This window comes from Salmo salar, chromosome 10, assembly GCF_965601325.2.
Source record: "Salmo salar chromosome 10, fSalSal1, whole genome shotgun sequence".
NCBI classification, from domain to species: Eukaryota; Metazoa; Chordata; class Actinopteri; order Salmoniformes; family Salmonidae; genus Salmo; species Salmo salar.
In genome coordinates this window covers 11,153,721-11,174,771 of record NC_138300.1, presented here as the reverse complement: position 1 = coordinate 11,174,771, position 21,051 = coordinate 11,153,721, and the positions used below count along the sequence as shown (strand labels likewise).

Genomic DNA, 21,051 nt, shown 5'->3' with positions numbered 1-21,051 from the left:
TACATATATAAACACACACACAGTACTGTGTAAAGGTTTTAGGCAGGTGTGAAAAAAATGCTGTAAAGTAAGAATGCTTTCAAAAATAGACATGTTAATAGTTTATATTTATCAATTAACAAAATGTAAAATGAGTGAACAGAAGAAAAATCTACCTCAAATCAATATTTGGTGTGACCACCCTTTGCCTTCAAAACAGCATAAATTCTTGCAACCAATTACCTTCAGAAGTCACATAATTAGTTAGATTGCATACAGGTGGACTTTACTTAAGTGTCACATGATCTCAGTATATATACACACCGGTTCTGAATGGCCCCAGAGTTTTCATCACCACTAAGCAAGGGGCACCACCAAACAAGCCCCACCACGAAGACCAAGGAGCTCTCCAAACAGGTCAGGGACAAAGTTGTGGAGAAGTACAGATCAGGGTTATAAAAAAAATATCTGAAACTTTGAACATCCCACGAAGCACCATTTAAATCCATTATATAAAAAAATGATAGAATATGGCACCACAACAAACCTGCCAAGAGAGAGCCGCCCACCAAAACTCACAGACCAGGCAAGGAGGGCATTAATCAGAGAGGCAACAAAGAGACCAAAGATAACCCTGAAGGAGCTGCAAAGCTCCAGAGCGGAGATTGGAGTATCTGTCCATAGGACCACTTTAAGCCGTACACTCCACAGAGCTGGGCTTTACGGAAGTGGCCAGAAAAAAGACATTGCTTAAAGAAAAAAATAAGCAAACACATTTGGTGTTCACCAAAAGGCATGTGGGAGAATCCCCAAGCATATGGAAGAAGGTACTCTGGTCAGATGAGACTAAAATTGTGATTATTTTTGCCATCAAGGAAAACGCTTTGTCTGGCACAAAACCAACACCTCTCATCACCCTGAGAATACCATCCCCACAGTGAAGCATGGTGGTGGCAGCATCATGCTGTGGGGATGTTTTTCATCGGCAGGGACTGGGAAACTGGTCAGAATTGAAGGAATGATGGATGGCGCTAAATACAGGGAAATTCTTGAGGGAAACCTGTTTCAGTCTTCCAGAGATTTGAGACTGGGACGGAGGTTCACCTTCAAGTAGGACAATGACCATACGCATACTGCTAAAGCAACACTCAAGTGGATTAAAGGGGAAACATTTAAATGTCTTGGAATGGTCAAGTCAAAGCCCAGACCTCAATCCAATTGTGAATCTGTGGTATGACTTAAAGATTGCTGTACACCAGTGGAACCCATCCAACTTGAAGGAGCTGGAGCAGTTTTGCCTTGAAAAATGGGCAAATATCCCAGTGGCTAGATGTGCCAAGCTTATAGAGACATACCCCAAGAGACTTGCAGCTATAATTGCTGCAAAAGATGTCTCTACAAAGTATTGACTTTGGGGGGGATAGTTATGCACGCTCAAGTTCAGTTTTTTTGTCTTATTTCTTGTTTGTTTCACAAGAAAAAATATTTTGCATCTTCAAAGTGGTAGGCATTTTGTGTAAATCAAATGATACAAACCCCCAAAAATCTATTTTAATTCCAGGTTGTAAGGCAACAAAATAGGAAAAATGCCAAGGGGGGTGAATACTTACACAAGCCACTGTATATGCCTACAAAATCCCTGACTTTGTGCAAATGTACCTACAAGAATTTATGTTTTGAAGGCAAAGGGTGGTCACACCAAATATGGATTTGATTTAGATTTTTCTTCTGCTCACTCACTTTGCATTTAGTTAATTGATAAATATAATCTATTAACATGTCTATTTTTGAAAGCATTCTTACTTTACAGCATTTTTTCACAACTGCCTAAAACTTTTGCACAGTTCTGTATGTATGTATGTATGTATGTATGTATGTATGTATGTATGTATGTATGAACACAGACACACACACACGTAACTGCCAAAATAAAGGAAACACCAATTAATAGGGCTTTGGGCTACCATGAGCCGCCAGAACAGCTTTAAAGCGCCTTGCCATAGATTCTACACATTTCTGGAACTCTATTGGAGGGATGCGACACATTCTTCCATGAGAAATTCCATAATTTGGTGTTTTGTTGATGGTGGAAGAAAACGCTGTCTCAGGCGCTGCTCAAGAATCTCCCATAAGTGTTTATTTAGGTTGAGATCTGGTGACAGACACACACGCATACCCTTTAAACCCCCTATTTAAACCCCCTTCTATCTCAAAGTCACTGAGATCTCTTCTAGCCATGGTAGCCAAAATAATGGGCAACTGGGCTTTTTTATACATGGCCCTAAGCTTGCTTGGGTGTTAGTTTCTTAATTAAGGCAGGAACCACCTGTGTGGAAGCACCTGCTTTCAATATTCTTTGTATCCCTCATTTACTCGTGTTTCCTTTATTTTGGCAGTTATCTGTAGGTTTACTTCATAAATGCAGCCGATCAAAAGTACATTGTAGAAATATTGCAATGTAACATCATATGTTTTGTTTTTATAAGTAGGGTGGAAAGAAAGCACTTCATGAGTCGCAATGCATGCATAAAAATAAAAGGGCATTCAAAGTTAATCATAGAAGATCTAGCATGCGAACATCGTCAAGTTATTTTGGAGCATGCTAGGTTTTGATAAGTCATCACACCTGAGAAGGTAAATGGTTCTAGAAAAAGGACTTTGTCATTGGGCATCCTAACTCAACACACAGAAATATATATTCTACAGTAGTGTACATAGTTGGTAAGCCAATAGTTACATTTAAAAAAAAAAAATCTTCTAAGTAACTGCATTGCATTCGGAAAGTATTCAGACCCCTTGACTTTTTCCACATTTTGTTACGTTACAGCCTTATTCTAAAATTGATTACATCGTTTTTTCCCCTCATCAATCTACACATAATACCCTATAATGACAAAGCAAAAACAGGTTTAGATTTTCTTGGTGCAAATCTATATAAAAGAAAACTAGTACATTTACATAAGTATTCAGACCCTTTACTCAGTACTCAGTTAAAGCGCCTTTGGCAGCGATTACAGCCTTGAGTCTTCTTGGGTATGATGCTACAAGCTTGGCACACCTGTATTTGGGGAGTGTCTCCAATTCTTCTCTGCAGATCCTCTCAAGCTCTGTCAAGTTAGATGGGGAGTGTCGCTGCACGCCTATTTTCAGGTCTCTCCAGAGATGTTCGATCAGGTTGAAGTCCGGGCTCTGGCTGGGCCAGTCAAGGACATTCAGAGCCTTGTCCTGAATCCACTCCTGCGTTGTCTAGGCTGTGCTCTTAGGGTCGTTATCCTGTTGGAAGGTGAACCTTCACCTCAGTCTGAGGTCCTGAGCACTCTGGAGCAGGTTTTCATCGAGGATCTCTCTGTACTTTGCTCTGTTCATCTTTCCCTCGAGCCTGACTAATCTCCCAGTCCCTGCTGCTGAAAAACATCCCCACAGCATGATGCTGCCATCACCATGCTTCACCATAGGGATGGTGCCAAGTTTCCTCCAGATGTGATGCTTGGCATTCAGGCCAAAGAGTTCAATCTTAGTTTCATCAGACCAGAGAATCTTGTTTCTCCATCACCTGAGAGTCCTTTAGGTGCCTTTTGGCAAACTCCAAGCGGGCTGTCGGTGCCTTTTACCATAAAGACCTGATTGGTGGAGTGCTGCAGAGACGGTTGTCCATCTGGAAGATTCTCCCATCTCCATAGAAGAACTCTTGAGCTTTGTCAGAGTGACCATCAGGTTCTTGGTCACCTCTGTGACCAAGGCCCTTCTCCCCCGATTGCTCAGTTTGGCCAGGCGGCCAAACTTCTTCAATTTAAGAATGATGGAGGCCACTGTGTTCTTGGGGACCTTCAATGCTGCAAACATTTGTTGGTACCCTTCCCCAGATCTGTGCCTGGTCACAAACCTGCCTCTGAGTTCTACGGACAATTCCTTCGAAGTAATGGCTTGGTTTTTGCTCTGACATGCACAGTCAACTGTGGGACCTTATATAGACAGGTGTTTGCCTTTTCAAATCATGTATAATCAATTGAATTTACCACAGGTGGACTCCAATCAAGTTGTAAGAAACATCTCAAGGATGATCAATGGAAACAGGATGCATCTGAGCTCAATTTCGAGTCTCATAGCAAAGGGTCTGAATACCTATTTTTTACATTTCTTTATACATTTGCAGCAATTTCTAAAAACCGGTCTTTGCTTTGTCATTATGGGGTGTTGTGTGTAGATTGGTGAAGAAAAACAAATGTAATCAATTTTAGAATAAAGCTGTAACATAACAACATTTGGAAAAAGTCAAGGGGTCTGAATACTTGCCGAATGCACTGTACATTATTTTTGTTCAAAATGCAAAAATCCGGCCTGCTAGACCATAAGAAATCACAAGGTCCAGGAAATCCTGGTTTCGGCGGTGTACTATTGTACTACAGTGTATACGCTGCTGACAGTTAGGGCAACTAGAAGGCATGGGGACAGAAACATGTAATGTAAATGATTAACTTTGAAATGAAACACCAAGGAGTAGCTAATCATGATGGGGGCCCGATAGTGCCTAGCGGGCAGAACTGATTAAATTACATCATTACAACCGGATTTCAAACACATTTGCTCGCTGGGTGGGTTGAGGGTAGTGGGAGTAAAGGGTTGTGTGTGTGTGTGTGTGTGTGAAGGAGTATCTGCTAGTTGGGGTGCTCGGGTAACAGACTAAATCGATTAGTAAATGGAAGGATGCCATAACGTGTTGGCCCAGTTGCCTTTGACATTGTACAGTCTGCCTGTGTGTTTCTGGTCTTCAAAGCTAGCCTCCAATGCAGATTGTCAGTGGTGTGCACATACAGTATGTGCTGTGTCTCAGCAGTTGCCTCTGGCTCCTTGATATTTTAAACATCATGGCCGCAGTGATTCCACACATGATGTTTTCCTCCTCGTGCATTTGCACCGTTCCAACCCTTTCGCCATGTGGAAAATGAGTCATTACATTTTCAGATCATTTGAATGTAATAGATTTTATACAAAATAAACAGAAATGAATCTGTTTTTCAAGTACATTGGGCTACATAACCTGTTTTACAATTACATTTGGGTTCAATTTAGCCAGCAAGTGAACCACTTTCAATAGGCTTGATTGGGATTATAGGACATAACAAGTACGTCTAAGGTGAAATTCAAAGTGAATTTTCAGCAGACTGCAGTAGTAAAATATGAATCTGACAGTACAGCCCCCCTCCACCCTCTACAAACCAGCCTCAACCAGATTTGCAGAGATGACTTAAATGAAACTGACCTCGCCATAGTGCCAAACCAAGGTTACAAAACCTGAATGCTTTGCTGGCATGAATGGCAGTTTGTGTGTTTTAGTCTAAATTGAATTATTCGCCCCATTTGACTTTATTTCTTTGTAAATATTATACGGGCCAAACCTTCCTAAATACCCATAAACTTAAATGGGGAATGAAAAGTGCTTACAGTTGATAAAGCAACTACTGCTGAACTATTTTTTGTATTTTTGTGATAGATTCCCCCAATCGCTTTGGCTTATACAAACCATGACATCAAAGCGGTACAATTTGGAAGATGAATCGGCAATGGTGTCTCTGCCAGACCCTGATAGCATTTTCCTTTGGTCCATTGAGTCGGACCGGGGAATTGTACAGTTAAAAATTGAACCATATTGCATGGGATCCTTGAATCAAACACATTTCTTCCGTCATACAGTAGGCCCCGACAGGTAAACACACCAGCGCAATGCTACAGTACAGAAGTTGTATGTGGCATTTGCTCTCTTGCATAGACATGTCATTTGTTCTCTTTTTAGACATGATGGTGGCATTAGTTCCGCAGAGTGCAAACTAACTGTGACGCTGCTATACTACTGAGCCAACTAGTAACTACACTACCTGTCAAAAGTTTTAGAACACCTACTCATTCAAGGGTTCTTCTTTATTTTTACCATTTTCTACATTGTAAAATAATAGTGAAGACATAAAAAACTATGAAATAACACATATGGAATCATGTAGTAACCAAACAAGTGTTCAGATGTATATTTTTATATTTGAGATTCTTCAAAGCAGCCACCCTTTGCCTTGATGACAGCTTTGCACACTCTTGGCATTCTCTAAACCAGCTTCATGAGGTAGTCACCTGGAATCCATTTCAATTAACGGGTGTGCCTTGTTAAAAGTTAATTTGTGGAGCCAATCAGTTATGTTGTGACAAGGTAGGGGGGTATACAGAAGATAGCCCTATTTGGTAAAAGACCAAGTCCATATTATGGCAAGAACATCTCAAATAAGCAGTCACTTTAAGACATGAAGGTCAGTCAATACGGAACATTTCAAGAACTTTTATAGTTTCTTTAAGTGCAGTCGCAAAAACCATCAAGAGCTATGATGAAACTGGTTCTCATGAGGACCGCCACAGGAATGGAAGACCCAGAGTTACCTCTGCTGCCTCGTTAGAGTTACCAGCCTCAGAAATTGCAGCCTAAATAAATGCTTCAGAGTTTAAGTAACAGACACATCTTAACATCAGCTGTTCAGAGGAGACTGTGTGAATCAGGCCTTCATGGTCGAATTGCTGCAAAGAAACCACTACTAAAGGACACCAATAGAAGAAGAGACTTGCTTGGGCCAAGAAACACGAGCAATGGACATTAGACCGGTGGAAATGTGTAATTTGGTCTGGACTCCAAATTGTAGATTTTTGGTTCCAACCGTCGTGTCTTTGTGAGACGTGGTGTGGGTGAACAGATGATCTCCGCATGTGTATTTCCCACGGAAAAGCATGGAGCGGGAGGTGTTATGGTTTGGGGGTGCTTTGCTGGTCACACTTTCTGTGATTTATTTAACATTCAAGGCACACTTAACCAGCATGTCTACCACAGCATCCTGCAGCGATACGCCATCCCATCTGGTTTGGGATTAGTGGGACTATCATTTGTTTTTCAACAGGACAATGACCCAAAACACACCTCCAGGCTGTGTAAGGGCTATTTTACCAAGGAGAGTGATGGAGTGCTACATCAGATGACCTGGCCTCCACAATCCCTCGACCTCATCCAAATTGAGATGGTTTGGGATGAGTCGGATCGCAGAATGAAGGAAAAGCAGCCAACAAGTGCTCAGCATATGTGGGAACTCCTTCAAGACTGTTGGAAAAGCATTCCAGGTGAAGCTGGTTGAGAGAATGCCAAGGGTGTGCAAAGCTGTCATCAAGGCAAAGGGTGTCTATTTGAAGAATCGCTAATATAAAATATATTTTGATTTGTTTAACACTTTTTTTGTTTACTACATAATTCCATGTGTGTTATTTCAGTTTTGATGTCTTCACTTATGTAGAAAATTGTACAAATAAAAACCATTGAATGAGTAGGTGTTCTAAAACTTTTGACTGGTAGTGTACGCACACAGGGATAATGTTTGTTTGATCTTGTAGAAAATAATTCTCTCACACGAGGGTATATATTTTTGGGCTTATTTCGGTGACACTTTTTAGAACAGGGCCGCTAGACACTAAGTAGAATGGAACACATTCATTAGTAAAGCAAAGAACCATCACTAGCTCTGCATTTACTTCCTACATAAACCAATGCTTATGTGCAAACAACTAAATGTTTATCTCACTGTGTAACTAAACTCAGCAATAAAAAGAAACGTCCCTTTTTCAGGAACCTGTCTTTCAAAGATAATTTGTAAAAATCCAAATAACTTCACAGATCTTCAATGTAAAGGGTTTAAACACTGCTTCCCATGCTTGTTCAATGAATCATAAACAATTAATGAACATGCACCTGTGGAACGGTCGTTAAGACACCAACAACTTACAGACGGTAGGCAATTAAGGTCACAGTAATGAAAACTTAGGACACTAAAGAGGCCTTTCTACTGACTCTGAAAAACACACACAAAAAAAATGCACAGGTTCCCTGCTCATCTGTGTGAACATGCCTTAGGCATGCTGCTAGGAGGCATGAGGACTGCAGATGTGGCCAGGGCAATAAATTGCAATGTCCGTACTGTGAGACGCCAAAGACAACGCTACAGGGAGACAGGACAGACAGCTGATCGTCCTCGCAGTGGCAGACCACGTGTAACAACACCTGCACAGGATCGGTACATCTGAACATCACACTTGCAGGACAAGTACAGGATGGCAACAACAACTGCCCGAGTTACACCAGGAACGCATAATCCCTCCATCAGTGCTCAGACTGTCCGCAATAGGCTGAGAGAGGCTGGACTGAGGGCTTGTAGGCTTGTTGTAAGGCAGGTCCTCACCAGACATCACCGGCAACAACATTGCCTATGGGCACAAACCCACCGTCGCTGGACGAGACAGGACTGGCAAAAAGTGCTCTTCACTGACGAGTCGCGGTTTTGTCTCACCAGGGATGATGGTCGGATTTGCGTTTATCGTCGAAGGAAAGAGCGTTACACCGAGGCCTGTACTCTGGAGCAGGATTGATTTGGAGGTGAAGGATCCATCATGGTGTAGGGGGTATGTCACAGCATCATCGGACTGAGCTTGTTGTCATTGCAGGCAATCTCAATGCTGTGCATTACAGGGAAGACATCCTCCTCCCTCTTGTGGTACCCTTCCTGCAGGCTCATCCTGACATGACCCTCCAGCATGACAATGGCACCAGCCATACTGGTCATTCTGTGCATGATTTCCTGCAAGACAGGAATGTCAGTGAAGAGTCCGGATCTCAATCCCATTGAGCACGTCTGGGACCTGTTGGATCGGAGGGTGAGGGCTAGGGCCTTTTCCCCCAGAAATGTCCGGGAACTTGCAGGTGCCTAGGTGGAAGAGTGGGGTAACATCTCACAGCAAGAACTGGCAAATCTGGCACAGTCCATGAGGAGGAGATGCACTGCAGTACATAATGCAGCTGGTGGCCACATCAGTTACTGACTGTTACTTTTGATTTTGACCCCCCCTTTTCACCACCCCCTTTGACACATTATTCAATTTCTGTTAGTCACATGTCTGTGGAACTTGTTCAGTTTAGTTGTTGAATCTTATGTTCATACAAATATTTACACGTTAAGATTGCTGAAAATAAATGCAGTTGACAGTGAGAAGACGTTTCTTTTTTTTGCTGTGTTTAGATAAACCTGACATTAACATGAGATGTTGTGATGTTTTGTAACCTTTGAGGGCCCTCTGACCTTCAACATTACCTTTTACATATTGTAAAGCAATACAACATGTTGCACAAAAACGCTGTCTTCTAGAAAATAGTGTAATGCCTCAAATCCATTCACTACAAAGCTTAATCTTTTGATTTAGTAATATGACATGAGTGAATAGTTTGAAAGTCATCCCAGCCATAAGCACAAACCTGAACAAATTCAACGGAATGTGTTTCTGACACGTGAAGTACATCTGAGTGAAATTTAAAAAAAAATCAACCAATGAGAGTAAGGGAAAATCGGACAAATATAATACGGAGTTGAGCACACCACGAATCATGAAGGATTCGGAGGATGCCAAGTATTAAAGAAAGTCAAAAATGAATCTGAAAATGACTTACATTAGTTGGCAAAAAAATTGTGTAAATGTTGTTTTAGCATGTGTTTCGAGTAAGGCTTCACAATCTGCAAATTTCAGTAAGATCGGAGGAAATTATCAGTTTGTTTTCAAAGTGCAAGAAAAGTTAAAGAATTAAAAACTTTTGTAAGTTTGTGCCACTGAATTATTTTAGGAAAATGCTTTAGTTTCCATGCAGTGCTTTTCCTCCCTAAAAAGAGGATAAAACCACCTCTAAAAAGGAACGTTTGATTTTCTGATGAAAACGGTTTGAGTCCTACAGTTTATGGTGTAGTCTTGATGTCACTCACTAAATCCTTCCTGTAGGTCGATGGGTGTGACAATCCGAACACTCTGAAGTACTGTAGTTGGATGAGGAAACCGTTTTTGTCAAACCTCAACACTGTTCAGCAACAGTATTCTCAGCATTTCTCTTTCTCTCTCTAGCTCAGTTCCACGCAATTCGCTTGTTTTAATTTCGGTGTTCTTTAAGGCATTAGTGGAGAGTGGGGTATGCTGAGACATTTTTTACATTCAGCATCACTACGTCAAGGGGAATATCATATTCTTTCTAACAAAGATATCTATATATATTTCAGGATGTTGTGTATCCCTGGAAATAATCTGAATTCATGTAAACATACAGTATGTTTTGAAAACAGAATGTCCCAAAAAAATGGTCTCTTGGCATAACTTACCCCAGGTATGGGGTAAATTAAGCAAGGGGACAGGGTAAGTGGAAACACCTTGGGGTAAGATTTCAGGGACCGGGATGATGTTTCAATGTACCAATTCGTAGGCAAGTTCTCTGCTACTAAGCCCATAAAACTGGTCTGTTTAGCAAGCTCAGACTCCATGTCATCAGACAAGACCTTATGTGCCTCTGCTACTCTATCATAGCACACAGGTAAATCTTTGTTTTCTTTTTGGTCTTCATTGTCATTCTTTTTTCATCCCTTGCTGCTGCTCAAATAGACTTATTCCCTTCTCTCACTTCCTTGGCTGCTCTTTCAAGAACCTCGTGGGGCTAGATCCCAGGTTTAAAAAAAAAACGTTTGTATGCACAGGGCATGATGATGTCTGCTCTGTAACAATAGAAATGCACTATCGAGTTCATATGCATGACAACTGACAAAATACTATGCATCATTTGTATGGGATATACTGATTAGCCATTGGTTCAACTTGTCCCTGACCAAATGGCACAATTTACTCCAAAGCAACCATTTTGACTATATTAGGCCACACAGCTACAATGATGCACTTTCATGCTAGGTTAAGGACCTCATATTGTAGCTTATAGAGACCCAAACTGATCTATAAACCAGTCTTAAAACGATCTACTTTGGTTTAGATACAAGCATCATGAAACCTATAATAATACATTAATTTGACTTTGTGAAAATCGTTTTCATGGACCTAACTTCCTTACCACCTGTTCCATGTGGTTTCTTTCTTCACAGACTTCATGAAATGATAACCCCTTCCTAAATATTTGGTCACATGATTAATTTTGTGTATGGTTTCCTAGAAACAAGGGGTGGCTCAACCAACCCATTGGCATGACTTACCCCGCTCTCCCCTACTTGTACAATCTTTGCCCGTCCTTGTGATCTTCTGGAAAATCACAAATTGCAGTGCAAATTCATCGCAAAATAGTCTCTTCTTCAAGCACATGCAGAACTCAAGACCGCAGAGGTACTTAGGAGTAGTAAAGATAGGCAAGTTCTTGTAGTGCGTGCAAAAAAGACCACACACTAGTCATCAACTGGACAAAACCGCTCTTTCCATCTGTACACTTTGGATTCTTGGCTGTTGGTAGGAGAGTAGAGCCTTGTCTCCATGCTCATCTCCACTCACATGTCCAGGTTGAAGGCTTTCATGAGTAGGTCTAGGTCTCCGATGTTGGCCGCCTGGAAGAGCTCCGGCTGGTCCATCATGGAGAGGGCTATCCGCAGGGCGGCCCAGATGTTCCCCGACATGACCTGGTGCGAGAGCTGCCGACTCCGGCTCTTCCGCTGCAGACTCAGGGCCGTTAGGAAGTTACTGGCCGCCTCCCTAAAAGACGAGGAAGACTTGACCATTAGAGAACCTTGTGATTATTTGCTATCATTACATTAGAGCGAGTGTTACTAGGTTTAAGGCCGATGTGTTTGACATATTAATAGGGACTTTGCTGATACTTGTAACATTACAGTGGTTGAACTTCAAGTCTAAGAAAACATTATTAGGCTCAATGTTATTCAGTGTCTCTGCCTCACTCCCCTCCAATGACTCTACCAGAGCAGAAACTCAAAGCCTTCTGCTGCGGTGCCAGGTGCTGTGTCGGAGAGCACCAGCTGGCTCTTAGTTAGACCTCCACCCACAACCCCCCCCTCCTCCACCACCCCTTGCCCCCTTGCTCACCCACCTGTGCGCTCCCAGGTTGATGCAGCTGATGCCCAGGTTGTAGCGGGACCTAATGAAGCCCGGCTGGAGCTCCAGGGCTCTGGTGTAGGCTTCCACTGCCTCCTCGCTGCGGTCCCCGTTAGCCAGTGTGGCACCCAGGCGGTTCCACAGCAGGTAGTCCTAGAGGAGACAGACAGGGGGAAGGAGTCAACACCGGAGGGGAGAATGATGACACATAGTATAGTGGTTGGTTTTGACGTTTGGTTTCAGACAGGGTCAGATAGTGTCATGGTCTGTGAACCTAGCAACTGTCGACTGAGGGTATGTGGTTTGTTGGCAGATTTGGGGCCAACGAACCACAGATTTTTTTGCACTGTGATTCATTCCATCAGGCACTACATCACTAAAATGGTTTACTATTGGAACATATTTGTTGCTAATGATAATTGTTGTGTAGTGTAATGCGAAGTCCTATCAGAAACTAACAGTGCCTGCTTTGGCAGAGAAGTATTGCAAGTCAAATTAAGTAGAATTTTGTCTGTGATATAACGTCAATTTCGACACTACAATAAAGCATTTTTGAGAGCAGTACATAATTTGCCTGTTCTTCCACAGTATCTTGGGTGTGTAAATGACTGTAATTTAGTTACTGTGATTGGACTTGTATGCTTCGTGGTACATTATTTCTACCTCACATGGCAAAACACCCTGTGAAAACCTAGCAACGCTGAAGTTCCAAGGATAATTTGAGGACTGTTCAGTTGCATCATTAAGTCAGTCCTCTCGTTGAGTACGCGTCTCCCACTTGGGGCTATATCTGCATATACAGGGACACGGCCTGATACGGTGCGCTTTGGCTTTTGTGCTGATATGCTCACCACTGCAGGACAGGGTTAACATAAGAAAAGCTTCTTTTTAACGTCAACATTTTAACAGTCTAATAAATATATTTCAGATATGGTATTGCAAAAATAATCATTTGATTGTATTTATGAAGGTCTTAGAATATAAAATAATTTATTTCAAAGAACACTACCGTATTCACCCATCTACACACAACACCCCATAATGACAAAGATAAAACGTGTTTTAGGCAATTTTGTAAATTTAATGAAAATGAAATACAGACCCCTGAGTCAATACTTTGTATAAGCAGCTTTGACAGTGATTACAGCTGTGAGTCTTTCTGGGTAAGTCTCTTAATGATTACAAGCATACTCATAACATGATTCAGCCACAACTATGCTTGAAAATATGGACAGTGGTACTGTGTTGTATTTAATTTTCCCCAAACATAACTTTGTGTCCTGAATACAGTGTTAATTGCTTTACCACATTTGTTGCATTACTTTAGTGCTTTGTTGCAAACAGGATGCATGTTTTTGAATATTTGTATTCTGTATAGGCTTCCTTATTTTCAATCTGTCAGTTAGGTAAGTATTGTGGAGTAACTACAATGTTGTTGATCCATCCTCAGTTTTCTCCTATCACATCCATTAAACTCATAATTGTTTTAAAATCACCATTGTCCTCATTGGGAAATCCCTTAGCGGTTTCCATCCTCTCCGGCAGCTGAGTTAGGTAGGACACCTGTATCTTTGTAGTGATTGGGTGTATTGATACATCATCCAAAGTGTAATTAATAACTTCACCATGCTCAAAGGGATATTCAATGTTTGCTTTTTTTACCCATCTACCAATAGGTTCCCTTCTTTTAGAGGCATTGGAAAACCTCCCTGGTCTTTGTGGTTGAATCTATGTTTGAAATTCATTGCTTGACTGAGGGACCTCACTGTCACGTCCTGGCCAGTATAAGGGTTAATTGTTATTGTAGTTTGGTCAGGGTGTGGCAGAGGGTATTTGTTTTATGTGGTTCAGGGTGGTGTTTTTGTAGTAAGGGCATTTGATTTAGTATTCCGGGGTTTTTGGGCACTGTTTGAGTTTCACGTATTTCTATGTTGATCTAGTTAGTTGTATGTCTATGTTTGGTTAATTGGGGTGGACTTCCAATTGAAGGCAGCTGTGTGGTGTTGCCTTTGATTGGAAGTCCTATATTAGTTGGGTGTGTTTGTCTGTTTAATTGTGGGAGATTGTTCTGAGTTTAGCCTTGTCAGACTGTCTGTATATCACTTGTTCACTTGTTTTGTTATTTTGGTGTTCATTTTGGGAAGTTAATAAACGTCAAGATGAGCTTACAGACTGCGCGTTTTGGTCCTCCATTACCGACGACAACCGTGACACTCACAGATAATTGTACAGTATGTGTGGGATACAGAGATTAGGTAGACATTAAAAAATCATGTTAAACACTATTGTTGCACATATTGTGAGTCCGTGCAACTTACTATGTGACTTGTTAAGTACATTTTTACTCCTGAACTTATTTAGGCTTGCCATAACAAAGGGGTTGAATGCTTATCGAATCAAGACATCTCAGCTTCTAATTTTTTATTAATTTGTAAAAACTTCTAAAAACATAATTCCACTTTGACATTATGAGGTATTGTGTGTAGGCCAGTGACACAAAAATCACTATTTAATCAATTTTCATTTCAGGCTGTAACACAACAAAATGTGGAAAAAAGCAAGCAGTGTGAATACTTCCTGAAGGCACAGTAAAAAAATAGCAGAGTAATAAAGTACATTTGTTTTGAGTCAACGCTCTCTGCTCTCCTAGTGTTAAAGGATAGGGGCTTGCGCTGCACCAAGCAGAGGCTGTAGTGCAGGGAGGGTGAATCAGGAGTTCATGAGAGTGGATTTCTCTCAAGTTTGGGATGAAGTGCTTCAGTGATTTGTGTGACAGTTTGGTGTGCCTCAGTGATTCTGTTTGCATGAACTCTGCCTTTCTCTCGCTATCTTGGGTCGTGTTTTGGGGATTCGTGACCTTGATCAGTCGTGTGTGTGTGTGTGTGTGTGTGTGTGTGTGTGTGTGTGTGTGTGTGTGTGTGTGTGTGTGTGTGTGTGTGTGTGTGTGTGTGTGTGTGTGTGTGTGTGCGTGTGCATAGTGTGTGTGTGTGTGTGTGTGCGCGTTCATATGCACGTTTGTGTGTAAAGTGTTTACACTGCCCCCCCCTACCTCTGGCCGCACCGACAGGGCAGCATTGAAGGCCTCCACAGCTTTGTTGAACTCAGCGCTGATGTTGAACAGCACGCCCAGGCCCGTCTGCAGGTCCGGGTCGGTATCCCTGTTGTGCTGGGCAGCCTCCAGGAACAACTCCTTGACCTCCAGCAATTGGGAGCTGTGGGCAGACAAACTTGGCTTAGAGCCTATATGGAGTAGAGACAGACTGGCAACCAGCAGAGTAATGCTCTTGAGAGAGTCCTTTCACAGCGCTGTTCATCCCCCTGCGTCCACTTTATTCGATTTCCACACCGATTGAGTGCGGGGGAAGGGAGAAGATAGAGTTGGGGAGAGAGAGAGAGAGAGAGAGAGAGAGAGAGAGAGAGCGAGGTGGAGAGAGCGAGTGAGAGGAGGAAGAAGTGAAGGGAGAGTTAGAGGGGGCTGCATCTCACTGTTGACTAGAGGATTTGATAGTCATGCTTTTCCTATAAAGTGGAGAATTCATTATACAGTGGGGGGAAAAAGTATTTGATCCCCTGCTGATTTTGTACGTTTGCCCACTGATAAAGAAAGGATCAGTCTATAATTGTAATGGTAGGTTTATTTGAACACTGAGAGACAGAACAACAACAAAAATATCCAGAAAAACGCATGTCAAAAATGTTATAAATTGATTTGCATTTTAATGAGGGAAATAAGTATTTGACCCCCTCTCAATCAGAAAGATTTCTGGCTCCCAGGTGTCTTTTATACAGGTAACGAACTGAGATTAGGAGCACACTCTTAAAGGGAGTGCTCCTAACCGCAGCTTGTTACCTGTAAAAAAGACACCTGTCCACAGAAGCAATCAATCAATCAGATTCCAAACTCTCCACCATGGCCAAGACCAAAGAGCTCTCCCAAGGATGTCAGGGACAAGATTGTAGACCTATACAAGGCTGGAATGGGCTACAAGACCATCGCCAAGCAGCTTGGTGAGAAGGTGACAACATTTGGTGCGATTATTCGCAAATGGAAGAAACACAAAAGAACTGTCAATATCCCTCGGCCTGGGGCTCCATGCAAGATCTCACCTCGTGGAGTTGCAATGATCATGAGAATGGTGAGGAATCAGCCCAGAACTACACGGGAGGATCTTGTCAATGATCTCAAGGCAGCTGGGACCATAGTCACCAAGAAAACAATTGGTAACACACTACGCCGTGAAGGACTGAAATCCTGCACCGCCCGCAAGGTCCCCCTGCTCAAGAATACATATACATGCCTGTCTGAAGTTTGCCAATGAACATCTGAATGATTCAGAGGACAACTGAGTGAAAGTGCTGTGGTCAGATGAGACCAAAATGGAGCTCTTTGGCATCAACTCAACTCGCCATGTTTGGAGGAGGAGGAAGGCTGCCTATGACCCCAAGAACACCATCTCCACCGTCAAACATGGAGGTGGAAACATTATGCTTTGGGGGTGTTTTTCTGCTAAGGGGACAGGACAACTTCACCACATCAAAGAGATGATGGACGGGTCCATGTACCGTCAAATCTTGGGTGAGAACCTCCTTCCCTCAGCCAGGGCATTGAAAATGGGTCGTGGATGGGTATTTCATCATGACAATGACCCAAAACACATGGCCAAGGCAACAAAGGAGTGGCTCAAGAAGAAGCACATTAAGGTCCTGGAGTGGCCTAGCCCGTCTCCAGACCTTAATCCCATAGAAAATCTGTGGCGGGAGCTGAAGGTTCGAGTTGCCAAACGTCAGCCTCGAAACCTTAATGACTTGGAGAAGATCTGCAAAGAGGAGTGGGACAAAATCCCTCCTGAGATGTGTGCAAACCTGGTGGTCAACTATAAGAAACGTCTGACCTCTGTGATTGCCAACAAGGGTTTTTCCACCAAGTACTAAGTCATGTTTTGCAGAGGGGTCAAATACTTATTTCCCTCATTAAAATGCAAATCATTTTATAACATTTTTGACAAGCGTTTTTCTGGATTTTTTTGTTGTTATTCTGTCTCTCACTGTTCAAATAAACCTACCATTAAAATGATAGACTGATCATTTCTTTGTCAGTGGGTGTCACGATTACCAGGATCAGTAGAGAGGCAGAATCAGGTGCAGGAGACAGAGGTCCGGAGTAATAGTGGGTTTTAATAGAAAATCCGGGAACAACACAAGAGGCCGAAAGGCACAGGGCGCACATAAATTCAACTCGGGAAAACACATTCCCAAAACAAAAGACGCACGGGGCGCAGCCCGGTAAATATAATTAGCAACGAGCGCAGCACTCACTCACAACTGTCCAGAGTTGACATAAAACAATCCCGCACGAGAACCCAAACTGAAAATACACACTAAATAACCCCCCACTCATGACAGACACGAAACAGGTGCGGGATAGACAGACAAAACCAAAAGACACAGAAACATAAATCGGTGGCAGCTAATAGGCCGGCGACGACGACCGCCGAGCGCCGCCCGACCGAGGAGGGGCGCCACCTTCGTTGGATACTGTGACAGTGGGCAAACGTACAAAATCAGCAGGGGATCAAATACTTTTTCCCCCCACTGTATAGGCTCCTAACTGATCATTATTTTCATGTGACACCTAAAAGTATGCCTTGAAAAGGAAAGAGCACCCTGAATTGTGGTTGTTTTAACATTGAATACACGTGAGAGCACGCTTGCTCGATCGGCAAGGAAATTACGCCCACACCAGCTGTGGTTGAAAAACCTTGAAATAACGTTTCCTTTCATTTATGACAGGAGGTAATAGTCATTGCACTGAAACAACTGAGTTTCTAAAATGAAACTGTTAAAAATAACATAACTGAGAATAAAGCACACCGTAGCATAAAATATGCATGAATGAGCCATTCCGTAATATTGTCACAGTGCTCAGGCTAAGAGATTGTAAAGGAGAGAGAGAGAATGCCAGCAATGTGCTTTAAAAAAGTGATAGATGTCAGATTTAGTGCTCTTGAATGAAGGTGCCCTGGAGCATACTTCTCCAATGTTAACTGTGTAATCCTGAATGGCCTGCATTTCTCCTCTTTCTCCGTATTGTAGTCTTCCTATACGATTCTCCTACAAAATGAGCATGCATTTACACCTATGGGATCTTTGCTAGTGCTATCCAGTCCTTATATTACACCTCTCATACCTGCCCACAGTAGAGACACGAGACATCCCACGTTGGGAGCCCGGGGAGCCCGCCAGGTGTCTCTTGCCCTTCAGCAGGTGCTTATACTTGGAGTTGTGGCGGAGCCAGCACAGCAGCGCCTCACAGGCATCCTGCCTCATGCCCGTGTTGGTCAGGCTCACCGCCAGGGCCATGAGGGCCTGGAGGTTGTTGGGGTGGAGTTCCAGACACCTGGAGATACAGAGAGAGGGGGCGAAGAGGGGGTGAATAGGGGTAGTGAGCACTTCAAAGGGTTTGACAGACACTAATTTGGACAGGCCACAGCTAAGGAACATCAGGAGGCTGGGGTCAGGTGGCAAAGACTAGTCCCCTCTTGGGGTGACATACAAGTATCCCAGGCAAGCATATTGCCTTCAAAAGCGTTTGGTTCATAGGAGTTACTTTGGGGCTTGCAATTGTTACTCTCCACTTAGAAAAAGGTTTTGTCTTGTTCGCAGTGTTGCATCAGAACTATAATATTATGAGATATTAAAAGAGCTATGTTGGACGAACAACAAGGATTAGCGAGCACTCGGGGAAGAGCCAAACCATGATTTGGCTTTCATCAAATGTTCCACTGAGATTTGTGACAGTCCATGCTACAACTTCCTTGTTATCTCAGGAAAACCAAATTATTTATGGCAGACTTGCTACTGTGCCATGGGTCTCTGAATGTTCTATAAAGTTAGTTTACAATTGGTATACAGTGCAGAAGCTCCGTTCGTCTTTTAAGATAACGTGTTATCTGCTAGAACTTTTCTTTTTTTCTCAGAGTTCTCTAATCCAGGCTCCTCAGGAATACATTAAAAGTCAGCAAAAACTAAATGTAAAAGCAGTGTGGTATTAATAACGGAACAGTGCTGGATTTCAGGAGATGAGTCATTCTGAGGAGATTATATAAAAGCGTTACAGTTTTAAACCATTGGTTTTAATATCAATGATTAATTAACCCAAATGCACTTGATTTAATGTTGTTCCTTTGTACAAGATGGTTGCATTCATCTGCAGTGAATGAAATCCAAGCACTGGCCTAGGATCTTATGAAATGCACATTTAATTGGATCAGCAATTTGTGGATGTGCATTGAGCGTAAAAGTACTGTCTGTGTTGCTGTTCTGTGTCTCTTTTGATTTCCTTGCAAGTGTTTACGTTCTCACAGATGGATCAAGCTGTTGCTTGATCTGTTGTTTGTCCTATCTACCGACCGAGCGTGCCTTCTGACAAGGTAATATAAAATGGGCCATCTTTCCACTTGTGGAGCACGACACCTTTGGCTCCCCGATATAATCCACTGGACCATGTGGCATGTATATTCAAAGGAAAAAAAATCATTAAAATGTATTTTCTTCATGGCTGTAGACCGAGCCAGTCGATAAAATGTAGTAGTAGCTTAGCCTAGAAACAGGGCTTTGAATACCTTAGATACAATATCTAACTTTAACATAAAAAAGGGTTTTCATCTAAGATGTGTGGTATCCCGGGAGGTTTACCACGGGGGGTGGTATTAGAGGGGAGGTACGTGCTGCGACGTTGGCTCCCTCTGCTGGGAGTACACGAGCTGGGCACCCCGACACGGATGGCTCCAAATGGAGGTAATTAGGGGGAAGTGCCAACCAGGCGGCGAGGACACATAAAAGGAGCACTGTGGCACACCGCGGAAGAGAACCGGGAGGGACAGACACAGAGCCAAAGCTGAGAAGAAGGACCAAGCCAAACCTATGTGATTTTCTTTGTTAAGTTTATTTTATGGCCTACTAAAGTCGTGTTTTCTGACTAAAACCTCCCGGTCTCTGTGTTAATCTCTGCATGCTCAACCCAACACCCCACGGTTTACCACAGACGGCTATACATTTCTGAAGCAGTTGAGGAATATTCGAAACTACAGAGCGTGCAGTGTATTGCCGTGTTTGTGGTGAAGCCTGTGGGTCCACGCTGCGCAGTAACACCTCCTTACCTCTGGAGGGAGACAATAGCAGCCTGCTCGTTCTCATTCTCGGCCTGGGTGGTCCCCAACACTTGCCAAGCCTGGGGAGACAATAGGAAGCATTGAACAACAGGGTCATCACCTGGGCTTAACACCCTCTCCAAGGAGACACGGTGTGGTCCAGATGCAGAGCTCAGCACTCTCTGAGGCATAGGATGACACACTCGCAGTCAATGCTCTAAGTACCACTCACACAGCCACTTCTGCCATTGGTAAAGAACAGAACAGTCAGGAAGCATCTTGTATCTCAAACAGTCTCTGCAATACAAACTTTTGTCTGAAGTTTGTCTAAGGTGAAGTTAGGACACATCAAAATACAATTGAAGCACTTAATATTGCAAGGTGAATAGCTTTGAGGTTTGTCTTCTTACAGAAACAGTAGTGTTCTGCCAGCCAAGTTCATTTAGGATTGCTGAGCCTCCTCCTCAGTCTGGTATTGGGGGTTTCCTATTAAGATGATGCATCCTGGTATTGTATTGTTCTGAAGAGCCAATAAGAATGAATTAATGAGATCAAGTTGCGGGGCATATTTCACATACTACTTTTGGAAAGGCTCACTCGAGACACTTGGCAACCAACCAAATTCATTAGGTGTACCTGATAAGTTCTGAAACCCAACTTTGAATCTCCATACCATCCAAGGATTGCATTTGGACAGTTGCTGAATCTGCAATCCAAACAGACTAGATTACATCCATCTTTCAGTCTCTGTGAAGAAACATATGATCTATGCAGGTTAATCCGCATTCTGGTTTATTTTGTGAATTGACATTGATACTGAATTTGTGAGTATCGATGTCAGGGTGACATTAGCTACAAACTATCCAGAGGTCTCTGCAGCAGAGAGATAAGCAACCAAGCACGCTAGGAGGACTTTTGTGATCATATTAGTTCCATACACTGTGGAATAATTTTAGGGCATTCCCGAGTTCCGTTTTCTATTAATGTGGGCTCTCTG

At 42.7% G+C, this 21,051-nt stretch overlaps 1 protein-coding gene across 1 annotated transcript in view; it reads right to left on the bottom strand.

Annotated features, from left to right (window-relative positions):
• Nucleotides 1-6,140: 6,140 nt before the first annotated feature.
• LOC106613494 (PEX5-related protein-like) overlaps nt 6,141-21,051 on the bottom strand; it is a 227,169-nt gene continuing 212,258 nt past the window's right edge. The window contains exons 5-9 of the mRNA XM_082956582.1: nt 20,064-20,134; nt 18,092-18,301; nt 14,954-15,116; nt 11,900-12,057; nt 6,141-11,547 (exon numbers count right to left, since the gene is read on the bottom strand). Of these exons, the coding sequence (XP_082812708.1) occupies nt 11,346-11,547; nt 11,900-12,057; nt 14,954-15,116; nt 18,092-18,301; nt 20,064-20,134 (804 nt within the window). The 3' untranslated portion in view covers nt 6,141-11,345. The remainder of the gene's footprint in view (nt 11,548-11,899; nt 12,058-14,953; nt 15,117-18,091; nt 18,302-20,063; nt 20,135-21,051) is intronic.